Source organism: Thalassophryne amazonica, chromosome 15 (assembly GCF_902500255.1).
Source record: "Thalassophryne amazonica chromosome 15, fThaAma1.1, whole genome shotgun sequence".
Lineage (NCBI taxonomy): Eukaryota > Metazoa > Chordata > Actinopteri > Batrachoidiformes > Batrachoididae > Thalassophryne > Thalassophryne amazonica.
This window is the reverse complement of record NC_047117.1, coordinates 30,842,449-30,863,492: the sequence shown is the minus strand read 5'-3', so window position 1 is coordinate 30,863,492 and position 21,044 is coordinate 30,842,449. Positions and strand designations below refer to the sequence as shown.

The following is a 21,044-nucleotide window of genomic DNA, read 5'->3' as shown; positions in this document are numbered from 1 at the left end:
GACCCGAAGAACGCTCCTGGGTGAAGAGGAGCTTCATCCTGGACCCGGCCCTCCTGGCCGATTTCTACGCCCGGCACCCGGACAAGCCTGGTCGGGCGCCAGGAGGCGCCCGTTGAGGGGGGGGTCCTGTTGTGTGGGCCGCTGAAGAGGAGGTACTGCTGGCGCACCACCACCAGATGGTGACCTGCTTGAAGTGCGGGCTTCAAGCATGAGAGGGCGTCATAGCAACCGGGAGTGACAGCTGTCACTCGTCATCAGCACCAGCTGTCACTCATCCACATCACCACCACCATAAAGGCCGGACTGCAACTCCACCTCCCCGCCGAGAAATCAGACATCAGAAGAGGTAATTTCTCTGCAGTGAGAGTATAGTCAGAACGTTTTTGCAGCCGTTTTCCTGTGGCGTTTCATTATCTGTGGGATTGGCGTAAAGTGTGATCAGCGACGGCTTCGCTTCACACTCCAACCAGATAAGTGGTTAGACAGGAGCTGCACGAGTGTGTGATTGGAGGTGGAGGTGCTCCCTCCCAAAAGAATACAGACTGTGGGATTACTGAGTGTGCAAACTCACACTCGTCAACACTGTTTCTGTTCTCTGCCAGCAGTACCAGGTCTGACAGCTGGAGACGGTGACCACCTGGGGACACAGGACTTGGCGGCTCCGGTGTTCTTCAGATCCGTTGGCGGTGAGGGCCGTGTGGGATCCGGCTCAGCTCAGGACGGATGTCTCCTATCCTCAAACCTGCCCACACATCACTCAAATCTGTAATTCGTTGGTACCTAAACTGTGATTGTCTGTATTTTGTTGTGCACTACAACATTAAATTGTTACTGTTTGGCTTATCCATTGCCCGTTCATTTAACGCCCCCTGTTGTGGGTCCGTGTTCCTACACCTTCACAACAATTTTGTCCCATTCTTACTTCAAACACATCACAAGGTGTGCAATAATATGAGGTTGTCGTTGCATTTTGATGTTTCAAAATAAGCGAAGTGCGCATCTCAGGCCACGCAGTGCATTACGGGTATGCTAAATTTGATTTGATTTGGACCATTTCAACCACTGAAAAGTTGACGATTTAACGCGTGTTTGTAAGCTCCGTGGATTGCCTGTTACAACCAGGACTGCGTACGGCAGTAGACAGAAATGGAAAGAAGAGCTGGCTCCCTTTGCGTGTGGTGCATCGGTACAGAAACTACCATTGGTGCCGACAAAAGGAGAAAAAGAGAGCTGCGGTTGAAAATGATTACCGGTCCTTGTTGATAGTTTGAGACAAAGAAATTTTTGACTCCTTGAAGGCAACTGACGGATGGTTAGATGAAGTCCAGGGTCTGAAACTGTGGATATTGCAGAATATTTGCTAAGCAGGGATGAGAAATCGCTACTCCACCAGCTTCGTAATGACTACAATGAAGGTGGGTCTCACATATAACCTCTTTGGTGTCATGTTTGTTTTGATAAGTTGACAGACATACAATGATATGTGCATGCATGCAGTTTGTTTATAGAACATGTCAATATTACAATATTACGCGCCACGTCATTCATGGCATGACGTGGCGCGTAATATTATTTCGTGCATCATAAGCCGATGCACGAAAACGGCGCCATCAACCACATTGTAATTCTGCATTGCAATTCTGTTTCAGGATATTGACAAAATAAATGTGTGGAAGAAACTTACAATTTTAGTCCATCTTTTACGTCCGTCTGGATCTTTCTTTTCTGTGGGGAAATTGTGTAGAATGAATGGAGGATTACAACCACATTTCTTCTTCTTTCCGCCTTTGGGTGGACTCGGCCGAGCTTTGCAATCGTGTGTTTTCAGCCACCTTTCAAGGCTATAAATTCCGTTCGAGCATTTGAAAACAGCACAGTGCGCACCTGTCATTATTGTATGTGTCGCTTAAGGCTTAAAGCCTTTGAAACAATCCCTGTAAGCCTCCACTTTCACAGTCCTCAAACGCTACCGTATATGAAATTCAGTGGTACCAGTGTGTGTTTGGTGGCTGGAATTTTTGACCCGTTTGACCCACCCACGCATGAGCAGATGTGTTGCGCACTTTGCTTATTCTCCCCGTGTTCTCTGTTGGGGACAGGTCAGGACTATAGGCAGGTCAGTCCAGAATCTGCACCCTCTACTTCTGCAGCTATACTTTTGTTCATGTGTGTAGAATGTGGTTTTGCGTTGTCTTGGTTGAAATGCATGGACATCCCTGGAAAAGATGTCATCTTGAAGGCAACATATGAGACTAAAATATCAATGTACTTTTCTGCATTAATGCAGCCATCAGATAAGTGTAAATTACCTTTGCCAAGGGCACTGACACAATGCCACACCATGGCAGGTTTTGGACTTGCTGATAGCAGTCTGGATGGTCCAGTTTGTGTTTGGTATGGCACACCCATCATCTGGTTGTTGCAAAAAAGATCTGGAATACTGATTTCTCTGACCACAACACACATTTCCACTGTGTGATGGTCCAGCCCAGATGCTTACAAATCACAAAGTCAACATTGCTTCTGGACAATGTTGACATCAGGCTTCTTTTTTTGCACAGTAAAGTTTTATGTGCCATTTGTGAATGTAATTCCATAATATACTGCTTGACAGCTGTTTTTCAAAGTAAACCCTGCCCATGTGATTATGTCAGCTATTGATGAATGACAGTTCTTGATGCAGTGTCATCCGAGGAATTAGAGATGACAGGTGTTCCCCTTAGGCTTCATTTGATGAATTATTTAATGATATTATGTACTGTAGAGGGAAAATTTGTAAATCCCTTCCAATCTTTCTTTAAGGACCATTGTTTTTAAACATTTCAACTTTTCATGCATTTATTGACAAAATGGAGATCCTCCCATTAACTTTGCTCTGAAAGACGCAGTCTTTCATGGATACTGCTTTTGTAGCAAGCCATGATTACAGTCACCTGTTGAATCACCTGTTAGAAATGGCTTATTTAACCCTCTGGGGTCCGAGGGCATTTTTTTGGACAGTTCACTCACCTGGCATAAATGATTTATTATTGCTGTTAACAGCTCACCCTGCATCCCACAATCAAGTGTTATGTTTTGTTTGTTTTTTTCAGGACAACCTGTACTTTCAGAATATATATGTTATAGTGGTGTTTTTTATAAGTGTAATAAAGGTTTACAATCAGAAATAAGAAAGGAAAAAATAAAGCGAAAAATAATTTTCACACACATTTATTCAAAACACACAGCAAACTATAATAAACAGCTATTTTGACACTTTATAAAGGCAGTTTGGGGTCTTGTACAAAGAGAATTTACAAAATAAATGTTCTAACAATAAACACAAATGCACATTTTAAACAGTATATACAAAATGGTCCATGCATTTTGTTTGTCTTTATGCCACATCTCAAAGCAATTTCTGTCTGCTATTACACAAAGGCTTACACAAACTTTTTAATTTTATGGAGTTGACTCCCTCTTGGATTGCTTGCAGTGACACTCTTTGGTCGACCACGTGAGGTTGTATGAGACCCTCTTATGCTGATCACTTCATTCATATGTGCACTGCGCTTTTACACATGGAGCCAGCAGCCAGATGGCTGTTCAAACAGCATTCACATCCCAAAGAGTAACATATCACTGCTCCTAAAAATCTTTGGGATACCATGTGAGACTGCTCTGCCCTATGATTGGATATTGGAAAAACCATGTGACGGTGAACCAATTCCGATTGGACACTCACATTGCACACATCATCACACAGCTTCTATGAAGAGTACAAACATGGTGGACATCCGGCTCGAAAGTCCGCGGAGTTCACTTTTCAGCAAAAAAAAAAAGTAAGTTTCTATCTCATATCATTAAAAAGTTATTTATAATTTAGTAAAACTTGTACTCAGCCATCGTATATGGCGGCATCGGCCCCAGAGGGTTAATAGAATTACCTAATTCAGCTGTTTGTTTTTCCTGATTGCTACCCTAACTTGCCCCTGTCCCAACAGTTTTCTACAGACCTGAAATGCAGGAATGGATGTATATTAACAAATGAAATGAAGTTAACCAGACAAGCATATCTTTGATTCACACTGTCTGCAATGAAACAGAAGTTAAAGTAAACAGAGAATTACTGTGGGGTTTTAGTAGTAGCAGTAGTAGTAGTATTTGTGTATTTCATACTGTCTCAACTTTTTCTGATTTGGTGTTGCAAAAGAAAACCCATCATAAAGTAAATCTGTAAGGCACTGAGCCACTACATGCCACCAGGACATCTTTAATGCCCTTAACATTGATTTTAGCCTGTGACACTCTGCTGGAATCATGCAACACCATTGTTACAGAAGATATTCAATTATTTGGTGTTTTAATGCTGCTGCTGCTGCTGCTGCTGCTGCTGCTGCTGCTGCTGATGATGATGATGATGGTGTTGGTGGTGGAGACCATTGACTAAAATCTCCCATAGGTGTTCATTGGGGATGAGATCTGATAAGTGTGAAAGGATAGTGTGCTTCATATCAATTTATACTCATCAAACCAGGCATCATCCTGGAAGAGATCCCTCCCACTGACAGAAACGTATTATTATACAATAGAACAATGGTCAAAATAGCTTTGATTTGATTTGCAGTGGCCCTTCTTTCCGAAGGCACAAGTGGACCCAAAACATGCCATGTGCCCTCAGTGTAAGGGTCAATTCAGTTTTTCCCTTCAATATGTCACGCGTCTGTAGATATGATTGAAAAATCTATGATACATTCAGGACTGAATTTCCAATATTTTCTTTGCCAATCTGTTTGTTTGTTTGTTTGTTTTTGTTGTTGTTGTTGGTGGTGGTGTTTTTTGTTTTGTTTTTTTTTTTCAGAAATGCAGGTCTTTCGGATAACTGTGGCAGTTTTGGGGAAGATGTTCACAGAGGGGGCATTTACAGCTGTTTTTCTGTATACTGCGGAGCTTTATCCCACTGTACTAAGGTGAGCGATGTGTTTATGGCACTTACGGTATGCATATTTTCAACAAAATCATCTTTTCTGTGAAGCACGTTTTGTACATTTATAGACCTGGGTTGGTGCATTAAAAGAATTTAAAAATTTTAAAGAAATAAAGGAATTTTTGTTGAAGAAATCAGGGTTAAGTAGAGGCCAAAATGTTACAGAAGTGTGCTTGTATCTAATGGGCCATATGTTCAAATCCCTGGTTAGATAACACAAAATCACTAAGGTGTCAGCTCTGTGGTGCAACATGGACACAACTACAGGATTCAAGTTTGACAGTGTTCAATGGTTGTTTGAGCAGGTTTCGGTACACAAAAAGGCTGGCCATTACAAGCTAAAGAATCTGAAGCATTTGGCAGAGAACGGGGTCCAAAAAACAGGCAGGCAGATCAAAAACACTCTGAAGAAAATGCACACGGAGGCACAAAAATCTCACAACCAGATGAAGGAAAAGGTGCAACTAATAAAGAGGGAGTGATTAGGAGGAAATGCAAGACAGGAGTGGTGGAAGGATCAGGTACGGGGCGTGGCAAACAAGAGGGAGGACAGGAGGGAAATACTAAACACCAGACAAGAAAAATCCCAAACACAAAACCCAATCATGAACAAATATACAGCAAAGATAAAAACTCCCTACAACCCACAAGGCCCAATCATGACATAAGTTGCTCTTGTGCAAGGTTCTCAGAGAGAAATTCCAGTTAAAAAAAAAAAAAATTCTGCAAGCAAAATACAAATACGAAATAAATCAGTATAAAAATAATCGTAAATCAGCTTCAGAATTGTGTTAAATGAACTGAAAAAAAAAAAATTTCTGAATCTCACCATTATGGATGTCCAAATCTGATTGGAATCAGCTCAATCAAGCCTTTTTTATTTTATTTTATTGGTTTTGGTTGATTGCATTGGATGATTTTAAACACAATTCAACAACAAAAAAAAGTGTCCATTCACTCTGCTTTGATTACTCATGTAAGCATGGTGCCAGTGGACCAAACAGAGTTACGGCTGCTCCACTACTGAGACCGTACATGTTTAAAAAGCACAATCTTTTGCTTTAAAATACACAGCAAGCATATTTTGTTCACACAGATCATCAACACTTATGGGTGGGGCCAGCTAAGGGGTGCTATAGCTCCCCCTGGATTTGTCATAGCACCTCCATAGCACCCCTAAGAAAATAATTCCTCATTAATTATTTTAATATAATCCCATGTTTTTAAGACCTTGTCTACACTGAAACAGAACGTCCACTATACAGTCTTTTTCTTTGTCATTTTCAAAAAGTGTCCCATTCAAGAAATGTCTCCATTCTCACAGATACAGTGAAACCATGTGAAAATGTTGTAGTACACGTGCCAGTCCTGTATGTAGTGCTGTAACTCTGTAAATATTATGGTTAGGGGTCTGGATGAGACCTGACCGTTACAGGTGATGGACTTAAACGCTGGGAGCAAGGAACAGAAGTGGTTGTAAACGAAGAGATTTATTTACCATAAACCAATGAACAATGCTGCACTGGTTAGACGGCTTGCTGGGCCAAGACAGGGTCTGCTTGTAGTGGTGGAACATCTGGGAGCTCCAGTGCACACACATACAGACTTAGGAATCTGAGAACAAGCACGAATCCTGGGGTATATGGGAACTGGATCCAGAGCCAGATGGGTGCACAGAGCTGAGGACGGGAACTCGAAGAATGTTCACTGTTCTGGAAATAATGTTCACAGTCTAGAAAATGAAGTTTGCTGTTCAGGAATCATTCACAGTTCATGAGTATCTTCAGGGGCCAAGTGTTGCACGTCTGGATGCAGTTCCAATTAAGCAGGACTTGACTTTAGAAACGACTTGGAAAGTTCTTAACGGTTCAATATCAGAGTTCATACAGTTCCAGGAAAACAGTTCTCGGAAATATTTCTTGGTACTAGTTCTTGGAACCTGTTCTTAGTCATGCACAGTCACTGACTGGAGCTGCGCGAGAGTGGAATCTTGCAGAACATGAAGGAACTTAACGGAAGCATGGCAGAGCTATGTGCGCTGTAGCTGAGAGTCGTGGTGCAGGTATATGTGGAGCCAGGAGCATTTGCGACATGGAAGCCATGCAGGAGAGTGTCTGGAAACACCAGAGGAAAACAACGAGCTCTAATATAGGAATTACAGTTGGCCAGGTTACCTTGAAACGAGCTGCGGAAACCTCCAACATCAGAGTGCATGGAAGCGGCAGGAAAGACGAGGTCAAGGTCATGGAATTTCAGTGAAGCTCTAGGAAGCTCCTGGAAGAACCTGGCCTCAGGAAAAAACAAACTGGCTTCATGGCATGGAAAACGAAGAAGCCGGCAAAGACTGAGCTTAAAACTGGGGTTTAAGTAGCCTGCTCGTGATGAGCCACTCATAAGCTTCAGGTGTGAGGAGATGTTGAGTTACAGGTGTTCTCGACTCTGCAGCACGCCACCAGGTGGAAAAACAGACAAAGGACTGGGGCAGACCATAACAGTAACGCTTCTACAAAAAAAAAAAAATGAAGACGACGTGGGGCTAATATGGCAATGGATGCTTAAACTTTACAAGGCGGGACACATATTAAATAACGTCTTTTAATCTGACCTGTTGCCAGAATTCATCATCGCAGATGAAAACTGTTCTGCATACGACACCCTTGTTTTAGAAGATGATGCCTGGAAATGTGTTAATTTGTTATGATGGAAGTTACTTGTTAAGGGTTTTTTTTTTAAAGGTTTTTTTTAAAGAAGTCCCCCAGTGTCTGTCTGCTCTGGGTGAGTTTCTCAGACTGAGCTGGAGGATGCCAGTGTTCTGATGAGATGTCACTCCTGTTGAGAGGCCAGCACATGCACACGCATGCGCAGTTCTTTCTCTCTCCACAGACTTTCACACCTCCCCCCATCAGGTTGACGTGCCTCTCTTTACCATGTTGAACTCCCGACCGAGTGACTGAGGAATGAAAATACAACAACAATAAGTGTCTTTTCAATTTTAAAAAGTTAAAATTTGCATGCGCACACTGTATTTAGAGCACAATATTGTTGGGACGCTCAACTTGACAGCTCAACTGGACAGAACAGTCACACGTGGAGTTGAGCTCCCCCACTGAAGGAAACACACATAAGTTTTGTCTTTACATGAAAATACAACAGCAATAAGCGTCTTTTGAATTTTAAAATTTGCATGTGCATGCTGTATTTACAGCACAATATTGTCAGGACGTGGAACTGTTGATTTATGTCACGAGACGCACAATTCGACAAGACCGCACATCTCAACAGAACACTGGCGCTTTGTCCCACCACCAACAAGAAGAAAAAAATAATAATACACTAAATTAGACTGTTAAATTACACTGTTAACAACATGTTACAGAGGCAGGGCAATGAAATTATCCTTTCAGTTTTCAACAGTGAGACACTTCTGGCATTTTCAGATTTATATGATGAGATAAATATTCCACTCATAAAAGAAAATGAACATTCATCAACAAAACTGATTGTTTTACACAGAATGAGTGTAACGGGACATTCAGTGACATCATGTTCAAAAATGTCATGACAATAATAATAATAAATTTAATTTATCATGCACCTTTCATTAATAAAAATCTCAAAGTGCTACAGGAAAATAAAAAATAAAACCAAGGATAAACAAGAGAATCAAAACAGAATATCTTAAAGTAAAACAGTCAGCAGAATAGAATAAAACCAAAATAAAATAATAAAATAGAATAAAAAAGACTAAGATGCAACAGATTCAAATTATTGAGCTCTGTAATAGGCCTGTCTAAACAGGTATGTCTTGAGGCTTTTTTAAAAGCTTCCACATTCTGTCGAGCCCTTAGATGGTCAGGAAGGGAGTTCCAAATATGAGGAACAGCTGAAAAACAAGGCCCTGTCTCCCATGGTGTGAAGTCTGGTGCGAGGGGGACGGAGAAGATTAGTGTTGTATGCATGGAGGGAATGGGAGGATGTGTGGGGAGTGAGGAGGTCTTTGAGGTATGTGGGGGCATTGCCATGGATGCATTGGTGGGTGATGAGAGGAATCTTAAAATGGATTCTGTAGGTGGTGGGGAGCCCGTGAAGGTTATGGAGTATAGATGTAATGTGCTCCTGTTTACATACTCTCATCAGAATTCTAGCTGCACTGTTTTGAATGTATTGGAGCCTTTGAAGGTTTTTTCCAGAGATCCCAAACAGCAGGGAGTTACACTAGTCAAGCCTAGAGGAGACAAAGGCATGGACAAGTTTTTCAGCATCAATGATGACATCGTACTGTCGTGAGTGTACTTTCAAGTTGCTGAAATGGTTCGGTTTTTGCTGCCCAAATATCCATGAGTGGAATTGAAAAGAAGTGAGGTTTGTGTCACCGAAAGAACTAAAACCAAAATAACAGCAGTAGGCACAGACACACCAGTGACTCCTGGCAATTATCCCTCAGAGAATACAGCGTGTGGACAGCGACCAAATCATTGATGCTTTTGCTCTTAACCACAACAACAGGCGCATTGTGCTGTTATGAAGACATCAATGGTAGGTGAAAGATTTTCTCTCTGCCTGCTGTTGACATTTTTTCCCTGAGGCTACAGGTGACATGTAGATCTGTGAATATTTGTATTGAACAGTAGCCTAGGTTTGTGTGCGTGATTTCTGTATGCCCTTAGTGACTGTCGCAGATGAGAATGTGGCTATGTGTATGCAAAAGTGTGGCAGAGAGCCGATGTGACACATGAGCCCATAGCACCCTCATAAAAAAATCCAAGCAAACAGGCTGAGTTCGCCCTGTAATTTTCCGACAGTAGCAGTGCTCACAACCTGGCTTCTGCACTGTATGAAAACATTCAGCTAGTCGAACAAAGTCAAACTAAATGCCAACATAACAAAAACTAAGCAAACGATAAAAAAAACCATCAAGAACAACAGCAAAATAAAATACGCACAAATTGAGATTTCGGCGGCATTTATTCAAATTTTTTGACAGTTTAAAAATCCTGATGAAGCACCAGTTGCAGGAACGACGCTACACGAAGTTTAAATTATGCCAACAAAAGTCCAGATTTCTTGTTTTGTTTGGGCTTCGTTGCCCTTCGGTAAGTGCCGTGTGACCGGGCCTTTAGTCTCTGTCTTGTGGGGGCATTTCCTTCCTGTCAGTATGGGGTGTCTCTTGGCTTTATGTTGTAATTTAGATATTCTTAGTTTTTCATCGCTTTTGTAGTCCAGACTTTGATTTACGTATTCTTGATTTTCTTATACGTTTGTGATGTGTTCATCTGTGGTTGTTTTCTTATTTTTCTGTGTAGAATTTATTCTAGCCAACATTTCAAGTTATTTATTTTTAGTCTTGGGTTTATTCACAGTTTTCTGTCATAATATGCATTGAGGTTCTTTCTCTGTGTCTGATTAATTTATGTAGAGTAGTTTTGTTTTATCTTTAGACTTTTTATTGTTCTCTTTGTGTTTATTCTCAGTTGTGGGTTTATTCACCATTTTCTGTTCTGTTCTTTTTCAGTGTCTTTGATTATTTCATGTGGAGTATTTTTGTTTTTTCTCTTTAGGCTTTCATTTTTCTGTAGGTGTTTTAAGTGGTTAAGTGTCTTTGTCTTAGGTTTTGTTTTGTTTTTTCATTTAGAGATGCTTTGGATTTGCTGCCCTCTTCTATTTGTTCTCACATGTCTTGATTGGCCTTGATGATTTACACCTGTGATGCTCAGCCTGCTTATTAATACCACGTCCGTTTGTCTCCCTCTTGGGAGTCCATTGTCATCTGTTTGTTGGTTTGAGAGGTTTGTCGTTCCTTTCTGTAAGTATTGTAATTCTTTCCCCCATGGAGCACTGTATTTTTATTAGTTTTTGAGTCCTGACTGCCTCACTGTTTCTGGAGCTTTGTCCTTTTGTTAGTTTTGATTCCTGAGTCCCTCACTGTTTTTCCAACTCAACTTAATGGTTTTTGTTTTTTCACTTTTGAAGTAATAAATTACCTGGGTTTTTGACACTTGCCTCTCTGAGTCTGACTGCCTGCACTTAGGGTTCTAAATGCCTTTTGTCCCCGGTTACTTACCACAACAGGGATGGACCAGATATGTGCCTCGGTGACTGCCATCCAGGACCCAACGTGCTTGCATGGTGCCATGGATCCAGCGCAGCACTGACATGTTCCCAGACATGGATCCATAATGAAAAACAATAAAATAAAAAAATTGAAAAGTCTGCATGAGCAGCATTTAAACTTCATTTTCTTATATTGTCAGGTACAACCCCTGGCAAAAATTATGGAATCACCGGCCTCGGAGGATGTTCATTCAGTTGTTTAATTTTGTAGAAAAAAAGCAGATCACAGACAGAATTGTCAATTCCTCAGAATTGAGTGATTCCATATTTTTTTTTCTTCTGCTTGGTCTAAAAAAGTAACCGTTACTGACTGCCACAATCTTTTTTTCTTGATTTCTTATAGTGTTTCTTAAAGCCACAAAGTTGCCATTTGAAATGACTTTAGTTTTGTGTCATCCTCTGAGGCCGGTGATTCCATAATTTTTGCCAGGGGTTGTATATGAGTAAATGAACCACACAGTGAAGTGAAAGAAAAATACTTTATGTTACGAGAAATGATAAAGCTGTCCAGGGATGGAGTCCAAAACAGTCAGGTGACGGGAGGCAGGTATGTCTGTGGCAGGAGTGATGGGAGGGAACGCAGCGAGAGTGAGGAGATACAGAAGGGGTGATACCAAGAACACAGAGTGTGAGGAAAATTATCCCAGCAGTGCCATAACAGTGGTGAACAACTTAAGAGAATTTTGAAATGTTAAAAAAAAATCTTCCATGCATAAATGTCGTGCTACGTAGCACAGTCTAATCCCAACACGATGTGCAACTTGTCAAGTGGAGTAAAGAAGAAGTGAACAGAGTGAGTGGTGACGTCAGCGGATCGTCAGAGCGCAGCTCATTTGAAGGATTATAACAAGAAGTTAAATCTGTTATAAACATATTGAACAGCTGCACACAAGAAGGAAAGAACACATAGCTCTTTTACCAAGCCATGACAATGTAAACATGACAAATAATTACCTTTTAAGACACCTCCAAATGTTTTCTCCAAATGTTTTCTGCAGCTTGTTAGGTGCGCACGCACGAACGGCTCCAGCTGAAGGCTCCTCTGTGACTCAGGAAGCAATTAGAGCCGTTTTCAGTGGCCAAATTGCAGGGAAAATGATTAATCTGCCACAAAATAATTATTTTATATACACAACGTCCAGTGAAGAGCACGTGGCAGGCAGTGGAACAAAGAACGGCATCCAGCTGGAAACACAGCGGGTGGGATCATCACGATGACAGGCATGCAAGTGCGTGAATCAAAGTCATGCTCATGTCAGGGGGCCTTTAAATAGAGACACTGAGATGTGTAGATGAGCAACAGGTTGTGTGATTGGAATGTGGAACAGCTTTGAGGGAGCACAGGTGACAAGGACAAGCCTACAAATACACATCAGACAGGACAACAGACAAAGTGCAGACAGGGACCTACAACAAGACCTGAGTGAGTGTCTAAAGGAAACATTATTTACACCATACAACTGTGAAATGAAGACTATAGGAGAACAGGTTAGGACTAAACCAAAGATTGGAGACAACACCAGGGAAAATACTAGGAAAAGCCAGTCAGCAGCAGGTCGGGACAAGTCAGGAGGATGGAGCATGAGCCAGGACAAACGGACTGATTGTGATCAGCATGGATGAGTCGAGGAACACGGCTGTCAACAGAATAAGGGATGGACTGTCTGTGTCAGCTTTATTTATATAGCACATTTAAAACAGCCAATGGCCTCCCAAAGTGCTTTACAATAAAAAATAGTCACAACAATAAAAGTAATAAAAAGCAATAAAAACAATTAAAGCCAAAAACAATAATACAGTGAAATGAACCAGATGAAGACCCAATACAGGTGGTTATACTCAGTGAACAATTGAGACTTAAGTAGCATTTTAAAACTGGAGAGGCTATTCGCAGTCCACACAGTGAAAGGTAGCGCATTCCACAGAGTGGGAGCCACAACCGCAAAGACTCGCTCTCCTCTAGTTTTTAAGAAGGTTCGAGGAACATCCAAAAGCATCTGATTCAACAACCTAAGGGCTCTGGAGGGCTGGAAGGGCCGGGAGCAGCTGGAGATACCCCTGGGAAAGCATAGAGGATGAGCGAGTCACAGTTGGAGGGTCGGCCATGCAGCTGACAACGGCCAGTCATGTAAATGTCAGGCGGTCAGGCCGGGGAATGGCAGCGGTGAGTCGGTTCAATGTTAGGGAGTTGGGAATGGCAGCAGTGAGTCAGGTCATGGTCAAAGCATAGGCTCCAGGAACCGCAGTGATCAGTCTGGTCATAGTCAAGGGACAGGCTCCGGGAAAGGGTAGTGGTCAGTCAGGTTGTGGTCAGGTGGTCGGCGGTGTGAGCAACAGAAATCTACGGCGGAGTCAGGGGGCAGCCGTGTGGCCAGGAAAAATCTACAGTCCCTTGGGAGCACTGATGACATCTGAGGGGTGGCCAGACAACCCCTTGGGAGCACAGATGTTGCCAGGAGTGCAGCCCAATGGTGTCTCACATGCAATGATGTCATCAGGAATGTTATGTGGGCTCAACAGTGTAGATCCGTCACCAAACTGGCCTGCAGACAGCCAGTGAAGCCCAAGAGTGTTCTGTGCCAGGGCAGGAAGAAAGCATGGGCTCTTCGGTTCCCCAGCAACAAGATTGAAGAGGAAGTGCATGTCTTCAACCACTGCAAGAACCAACACTGGAGAGACCATAGCTGGGGGACCAGAAGGGGCAACCTTTGGAGCTGGCTTAAAGTCTGTGGCTTCCTGCTGGGCTGGCTCAAGGACTGCAGCTTCCTCCTGAGTTGGCCTCTGCCCTCTTCTGCATGGTTTACGCCGACATTTCCTCTTCCTGTTGACCTCACTCTTGTCAGTGGCTGCAGCTGGCAAAGAGTCAAGTAGATGTAGAGATACCTGGAATGCTGGCGGAAGCTGCAGCTGGGACACAACCAGAGACTGAACTGAGGGAGTGTCCATAAGAGTAGGTGCTGTGCATGACTGAACAGTAGAAGTGTCTAGGGTGGAGGAGTAGATGACTGGAGCATCTGATTGCAGCTCATATAGGAAGTCCATGGGGTCCTTGATGTAAGGAGGAACCCTGTTTTGTGCAAACAGTGATTTTATGTTTTTTATGTCTGGGTAGGCAGACACTATGTTCAGCACAGTCTGTATAATTTTGCCCAATGCTGCAAATATCGGGTCCTTGTCCCGACTCATTGAACTCTCTGTAAAGTTTTGGTATAAGTCTCTTATTTTAAAGAAAACATCTGCTGTATTTTGAAGGTCCAGTACATCAGGCTCTGACGACAAATCTTCCTCAGCACCTGATTTGAATCCAGGCCTGGCGCCAGAAAAAAAATATTAAGGGGGCGAAGAGTTTATCACAGGGGGTGGGGTTGCTCCCCCCCCCCCCCCCAAAAAAAAAGTGTGCACCGGAGGGTACGTGCCTCTGAGCGTGCGTAATGAATTGGGTGCGCTCCTAGAAAGCTTGTGTATTTAGGCTACACCGTTGTAAGAGACTGACTGAGTAAGAGTAAAGAGTGATGACAGTATTTTTTTATTATTATTTGAACGTATAGACCCTCGGTCAAGTGATCTCCTGCATACCACAAAACCAAACCAACAACTGATCTGAGAAACGACACAAGACAGTATATTAACCCCACATACAGCCCTCCATCACAAGCGCAAACACAGCGCAATTGGACAGTCACACAACGGGTCAAAGATAAACCTTTCATGTAGATATACAGTGGTCCCTTGTTTATCGCGGGAGTTACATTCTAAAAATAGCCCGCAATAGGCGAAATTTGCAAAGTAGACAGCGTTATTTTTACAATTATTAAAGACCTTTTAAGGCTGTAAAACCCCTCACTACACACTTTATACACTTTTCTCAAACAGGCATTAACATTTTCTCACTTTTCTCTCGTGTGTAAACACTCTCAAAGTTCAATCCTTAGTAGAAAAATAAGACCAACCTGTTTTCAGGCCCAAACATTTGTTTGAGAAATAAAAATAGAACGTTTTCCTATAAACAATTATGATGGCTTTTAGAACTAACGAATTTCATTTTAACGATCAACCTATGAGGTTGGACACATAAGAAATTACACTCAACAAAAATATAAACGCAACACTTTTGGTTTTGCTCCCATTTTGTATGAGATGAACTCAAAGATCTAAAACTTTTTCCACATACACAATATCACCATTTCCCTCAAATATTGTTCACAAACCAGTCAGTGAGCACTTCTCCTTTGCTGAGAAAATCCATCCCACCTCACAGGTGTGCCATATCAAGATGCTGATTAGACACCATGATTAGTGCACAGGTGTGCCTTAGACTGCCCGCAATAAAAGGCCACTCTGAAAGGTGCAGTTTTGTTTTATTGGGGGGGGGGGGGGGGGGGGATACCAGTCAGTATCTGGTGTGACCACCATTTGCCTCATGCAGTGCAACACATCTCCTTCGCATAGAGTTGATCAGGTTGTCAATTGTGGCCTGTGGAATGTTGGTCCACTCCTCTTCAATGGCTGTGCGAAGTTGCTGGATATTGGCAGGAACTGGTACACGCTGTCGTATACGCCGGTCCAGAGCATCCCAAACATGCTCAATGGGTGACATGTCCGGTGAGTATGCCAGCCATACAAGAACTGGGACATTTTCAGCTTCCAAGAATTGTGTACAGATCCTTGCAACATGGGGCCGTGCATTATCCTGCTGCAACATGAGGTGATGTTCTTGGATGTATGGCACAACAATGAGCCTCAGGATCTCGTCACGGTATCTCTGTGCATTCAAAATGCCATCAATAAAATGCACCTGTGTTCTTCGTCCATAACAGACGCCTGCCCATACCATAACCCCACCGCCACCATGGGCCACTCGATCCACAACATTGACATCAGAAAACCGCTCACCCACATGACGCCACACACGCTGTCTGCCATCTGCCCTGAACAGTGTGAACCGGGATTCATCCGTGAAGAGAACACCTCTCCAACGTGCCAAATGCCAACGAATGTGAGCATTTGCCCACTCAAGTCGGTTACGACGACGAACTGGAGTCAGGTCGAGACCCCGATGAGGATGACGAGCATGCAGATGAGCTTCCCTGAGACGGTTTCTGACAGTTTGTGCATAAATTCTTTGGTTATGCAAACCGATTGTTTCAGCAGCTGTCCGAGTGGCTGGTCTCAGACGATCTTGGAGGTGAACATGCTGGATGTGGAGGTCCTGGGCTGGTGTGGTTACACGTGGTCTGCGGTTGTGAGGCTGGTTGGATGTACTGCCAAATTCTCTGAAACACCTTTGGAGACGGTTTAAGGTAGAGAAATGAACACTCAATACACGAGCAACAGCTCTGGTTGACATTCCTGCTGTCAGCATGCCAATTGCACGCTCCCTCAAATCTTGCGACATCTGTGGCATTGTGCTGTGTGATAAAACTGCACCTTTCAGAGTGGCCTTTTATTGTGGACAGTCTAAGGCACACCTGTGCACTAATCATGGTGTCTAATCAGCATCTTGATATGGCACACCTGTGAGGTGGGATGGATTATCTCAGCAAAGGAGAAGTGCTCACTATCACAGATTTAGACTGGTTTGTGAACAATATTTGAGGGAAATGGTGATATTGTGTATGTGGAAAAAGTTTTAGATCTTTGAGTTCATCTCATACAAAATGGGAGCAAAACCAAAAGTGTTGCGTTTATATTTTTGTTGAGTGTATTAATAGTGACTGACCAGTATTTCACAGTTCCTCTGATCACGCCTCTTCGTCCTGGCGCCGTGCCACTGTCGTGCTTTTTTCCACTCACACCTCGCTGCAGGTGTCTTTTTCTGAGTGAAGAACACAGTTATGGGTAGTTGTTGGCGCTCTTTTTTCTTCTGGGCGAGAAGATTCTTATAAACAGACATGCAGAACACAATGTGCGTACTCTCCCTTCGCGGTGCCGCAACAGGTGTCCCGTCATTTCGACAGAACACCGGCCTGCTTGATGAGGACGCAGAGCACAATGCGCTGTAAAAAAAAAAAAAGGCATGCAAAATTGGACTAAAAAAAATCCGCGAAACTGAGAGGCGCTATATTTTCCAGTATTTCTTTTTCTTTTTTATTTTTATTTTTGATAACTCTCACATCCGAGGGGGCGAGGTTGATGACGTGAGGGGGCGCAGCCCCCAAACGCCTCCTCGTGGCGCCGGGTCCGTTTGAATCTCTCCTCAGAATCAGACCAGTACAGATCAGTTTCAGGGATGAGAGGCCTTGATGGCAGATATTTTTCTGGTGTTCTTTTTTGGAGTGTTTATAAGGAGACGGAGGCCTCAACTTCACCCAAATTCTGGCTCTTGTAGTGAAGCTTACTGGCCGGCGATCACCTTAGTATTTCCTGTTTTTCTTGTTGTTTAATGCTGACAAATTATACTGTATTTCTTGTCTTTCTGATGCCTGATTCTGTTTTTCCTCTCTGTTTAAGGTGCAGCTCCATCCAGAGATGGGTGTGGTATTTGTGATGGAGACCCTCCTGTCCTGTGCACCAACAGCATTTCCTACATTTTCCTGTGAATTGTTATGTAATTTATGTCTGTAGCATGGCCTAAGCAGAGAGTCACCCCTTTGAGTCTGGTCTGCTTGAGGTTTCTTCCTCAGAGGGAGTTTTTCCTTACCACTATTGCTCTGGGGGTTGGTAAGGTTAGACTTTACTTGTGTGAAGCGACTAAGGTAACTCTGTTGTGATCAGGCACTATATAAATGAAAAAATAACATGAGTGGTGACAATTGAAAAATAAATTAATTTGGGAAAGGAGTGCCTTGATGGTTTTAATGTCCAGGTGCATGTCTGCTGGGTTCATGATTGGCTGGCATATTCTGTCAGGTAAAATAGTAAATTAACCCAAAAATGCAGAAAAGGGAACCACACAGAGAAGTGAAAGAAATATACATTCTTTACAATCACACATCAGACAGGACAACAGACAAAGTGCAGAGAGGAACCCACAACAAAACCTGACTGAGTGTCTAAAGACAAACATTAACTACAAGATAAAACTGTAAAATGAAAACTAAAAGAGAACTACAAAACAGGCTCAAGCCCCGGGCACACGGCACTAACGAAGGTCACCTAAGCCAAAACGAAGCAAGAAATCTGGACTTACATTGACTTTCAGAGACATCGTTTAACCATCGTCCAGCTTCATTTCTGTAACTGGTGCTTCGTCAGAATTTTCAAACTGTTGAAAAATGTGAACGAATCCTGACGACAACCTCAATTTGTCCGTATTCCGTTTCTCTGTCTGTCTTGATGGTTCCTCAGCGTTTGCATAGTTCCAGTACCATCAGCGTTCCGTTTGATTGTCACGCAACTTCGTCCAACCTCCTAAGTCCGATATCTGAATGGATTAATAACTAAAGATCCGACGAGCTGAACATGACTCGTCCATGTGTGGAATGAAAAGTAATGTTTTCATACAGAAACAATAGCGCCAAGAACGTTTGATCAACTACTTTAACTATTTATGCACATTGCAGCCGTCTCTGGCTGCAACGTGCGCACACACATTGTTGTCGGGAAGACAGACCTGTTTTCAAGACAACTAGCTCTCACAGCTGCAAAGCAGCAAGGTCACCATTCGCGTTGTTTTTCTTTCGTTAGTTTTGGATTTGTTTTGGTCTTTTATGTGCTCTGCACTCGCAGGCTTTTTGGTGATGGGAGAAGTGCAGGCTCATTCGTCCACTTTTTCTAGACGATTTGTGGCTTTGTGACGTTTTCCTTTGTTCAGCTAATGCCGTGTGCCATGTGACCGGACCTTAAGGTATACAAGAACCCACAGTGAAACCTGGTTGAGTGTCTTACGACAAGCCAACAATGACTACCACGTAAACCTGAGAAGTGTAAACTAAAGGACCACTCAAACACGACAAAGGAATATAAACTGACCAACAGCATTTAACTGACAGGATGCCAACAGGGACAAGGGGTGGAACACAACATATATTTCTAATTGAGAAACAGAAGAAATGATGCTACTTGAGTGCATTCTCATCATTTGTAACTGAGGTACATATCTAAGTTGTCTTTACTTTTCCTGTGCGTTACCACAGTAGCAGTTTTTAAAACATATTTGACTCTACTTTGCTTCAAATATGCATTCTTTCTTTCTAATGGATGGTACATGTGATATATTATACAGTGTTGCCTTATTCCGTTTGTCGTTACAATCTGAAGATTTTTTTTTTTTAGCTAATACCTAGAAAGTACCTTCGGTTTCTCCCTTGTTTTTCACTTCAGATCACCACAGCATGTCCAAGTTGGATATCCATGTTGAACTGGCACACATTTTACACCAGATGTCCTTCCTGACGCAACTCCACATTACATGGTGAATGGGCATGGGTGGGGTTTGAACCGGGAACCTTCTGCACTGGAAAAAAAAAACACTAACTGGCCACCACCCCTGCTTCTTTTGAGATAATACCTACATCTACACCTACAGTTTTCTAAGTTAATCCCAAGACCTTATTTCCATTTTTATTAAAAGGTGTTTTAATTTATAAAAGGTTCAAAAAAAGTCCTTATATCATACTAAAATTTTACTTTAGTGATTTCATCTTGTATTATGCATTCCAAATAGATATTTTGACTAGAAATTAGACAAATATACTCGGTAAGTGCTTTTGGGAATCCTTGACCTGGTAGTTTTAGACCCAGATTTAAAGGGCTTGTAGTATCAGCTATTTTGGTTAAATCTTGCCTAATGGAAGAGCTACCTGATAAATCAGCCCAGTCTCATGTTTTTGTTTTGTTTTGTCTTTCGTGCTACCATGACGAAATGAGTCAAATTTTCATGACGGGGTGTTTTTTAACTCACTATTCCAAACCCTTCTACCCCAGACCCTAACCATAACCACCCCGACCCCCCCCCCCCCCCCCCCCCCCCCCCCCCCCGCTTCACTTTTAATTTCGTGCAGCCATCACGGAATGAATTAGAATGAATTCATGCTGCCGTGATTAAAATGTGGCACTTTTCATCACAATATCACAAACCAATAGGTTAATATATATTTCATGCTGCAGGATCACGACTTGGCATGAGACCAGGTTGGATAAATACAATCATTGAACTTCAGTTTGCATTTTTTCCTTTCATAATTCAGGCAAAATGGAATGGGGTACTGTTCCTTTCTGGCACGTGCAGGTGTGTCTGTAGCTCCCTTGATCATGCTTCTTGAAGATGTTTGGGTCTACCTGCCCAGTTCCCTTTTCACCCTGGTGGCTTTGAGTGGTGGGTTAGCGACTTCTTTCCTCCCCGAGACTTGTAACGTCCGCATACCAGAAATGATCGAGGATGTGGAACAGACAAGGTACCAAGTCTTAATCTGAACAGCACCCAAACATTTGCAGTGTCATTTAAAATGTTCACAATTTGATATATTTTTGTGTGTTTCAGGAGAAGATCAGTCTCCATGTGTTATGAGAAGTCGAGTTCTTAACTGTTTCTGTTCATCTTTTTCAAGATTTTTGTCTCGTCATCAGTTTATCAAAACAAAATTGAACTCAGTCACTTGGATTATTAGGCACAGGAACTGATTGTGCAGCCAACAAAAAAGTAATCGTTTGTCTTCTGGCAGCATTATTTTATAAGTATTAAAACATGAATGTGATCATGTCACTTATTTCTGATGTCCTTGGTGTTGGAGAATAAAAAATAGACTATTTGTTTCTTAAATAAAATGTATTCCCTAATTATAAAGGGTCCTACCTTGTCATTATGAATACCACTGGGTGACTGGATTACAAAGGTCACAGTCTGACTCGTCTGGGTTCAGAAGCACGTTTGGAGTTGCATGCTTTTCGTGCATTCTTTTTGAGAGTGTAACATGTTTGGTCATTTCAAAAGAAGCTTTTCTGTACGCAGTAGGAGGCTACAGTGAACTTTGAGAACATTCTGTCAGATATACAATAAATGGATTTGGAACATTTCAGATGATCATCC

The 21,044-nt window shown here is 42.4% G+C and overlaps 1 protein-coding gene across 1 annotated transcript in view; it reads left to right on the top strand.

Annotated features, from left to right (window-relative positions):
• The window catches only part of LOC117526134 (solute carrier family 22 member 7-like), a 46,052-nt gene extending 25,415 nt beyond the window's left edge, over positions 1-20,637 (top strand). Inside the window, exons 8-10 of the mRNA XM_034188163.1 lie at positions 4,841-4,949; positions 20,206-20,412; positions 20,499-20,637. Of these exons, the coding sequence (XP_034044054.1) occupies positions 4,841-4,949; positions 20,206-20,412; positions 20,499-20,541 (359 nt within the window). The 3' untranslated portion in view covers positions 20,542-20,637. The remainder of the gene's footprint in view (positions 1-4,840; positions 4,950-20,205; positions 20,413-20,498) is intronic.
• Positions 20,638-21,044: the final 407 nt, after the last annotated feature.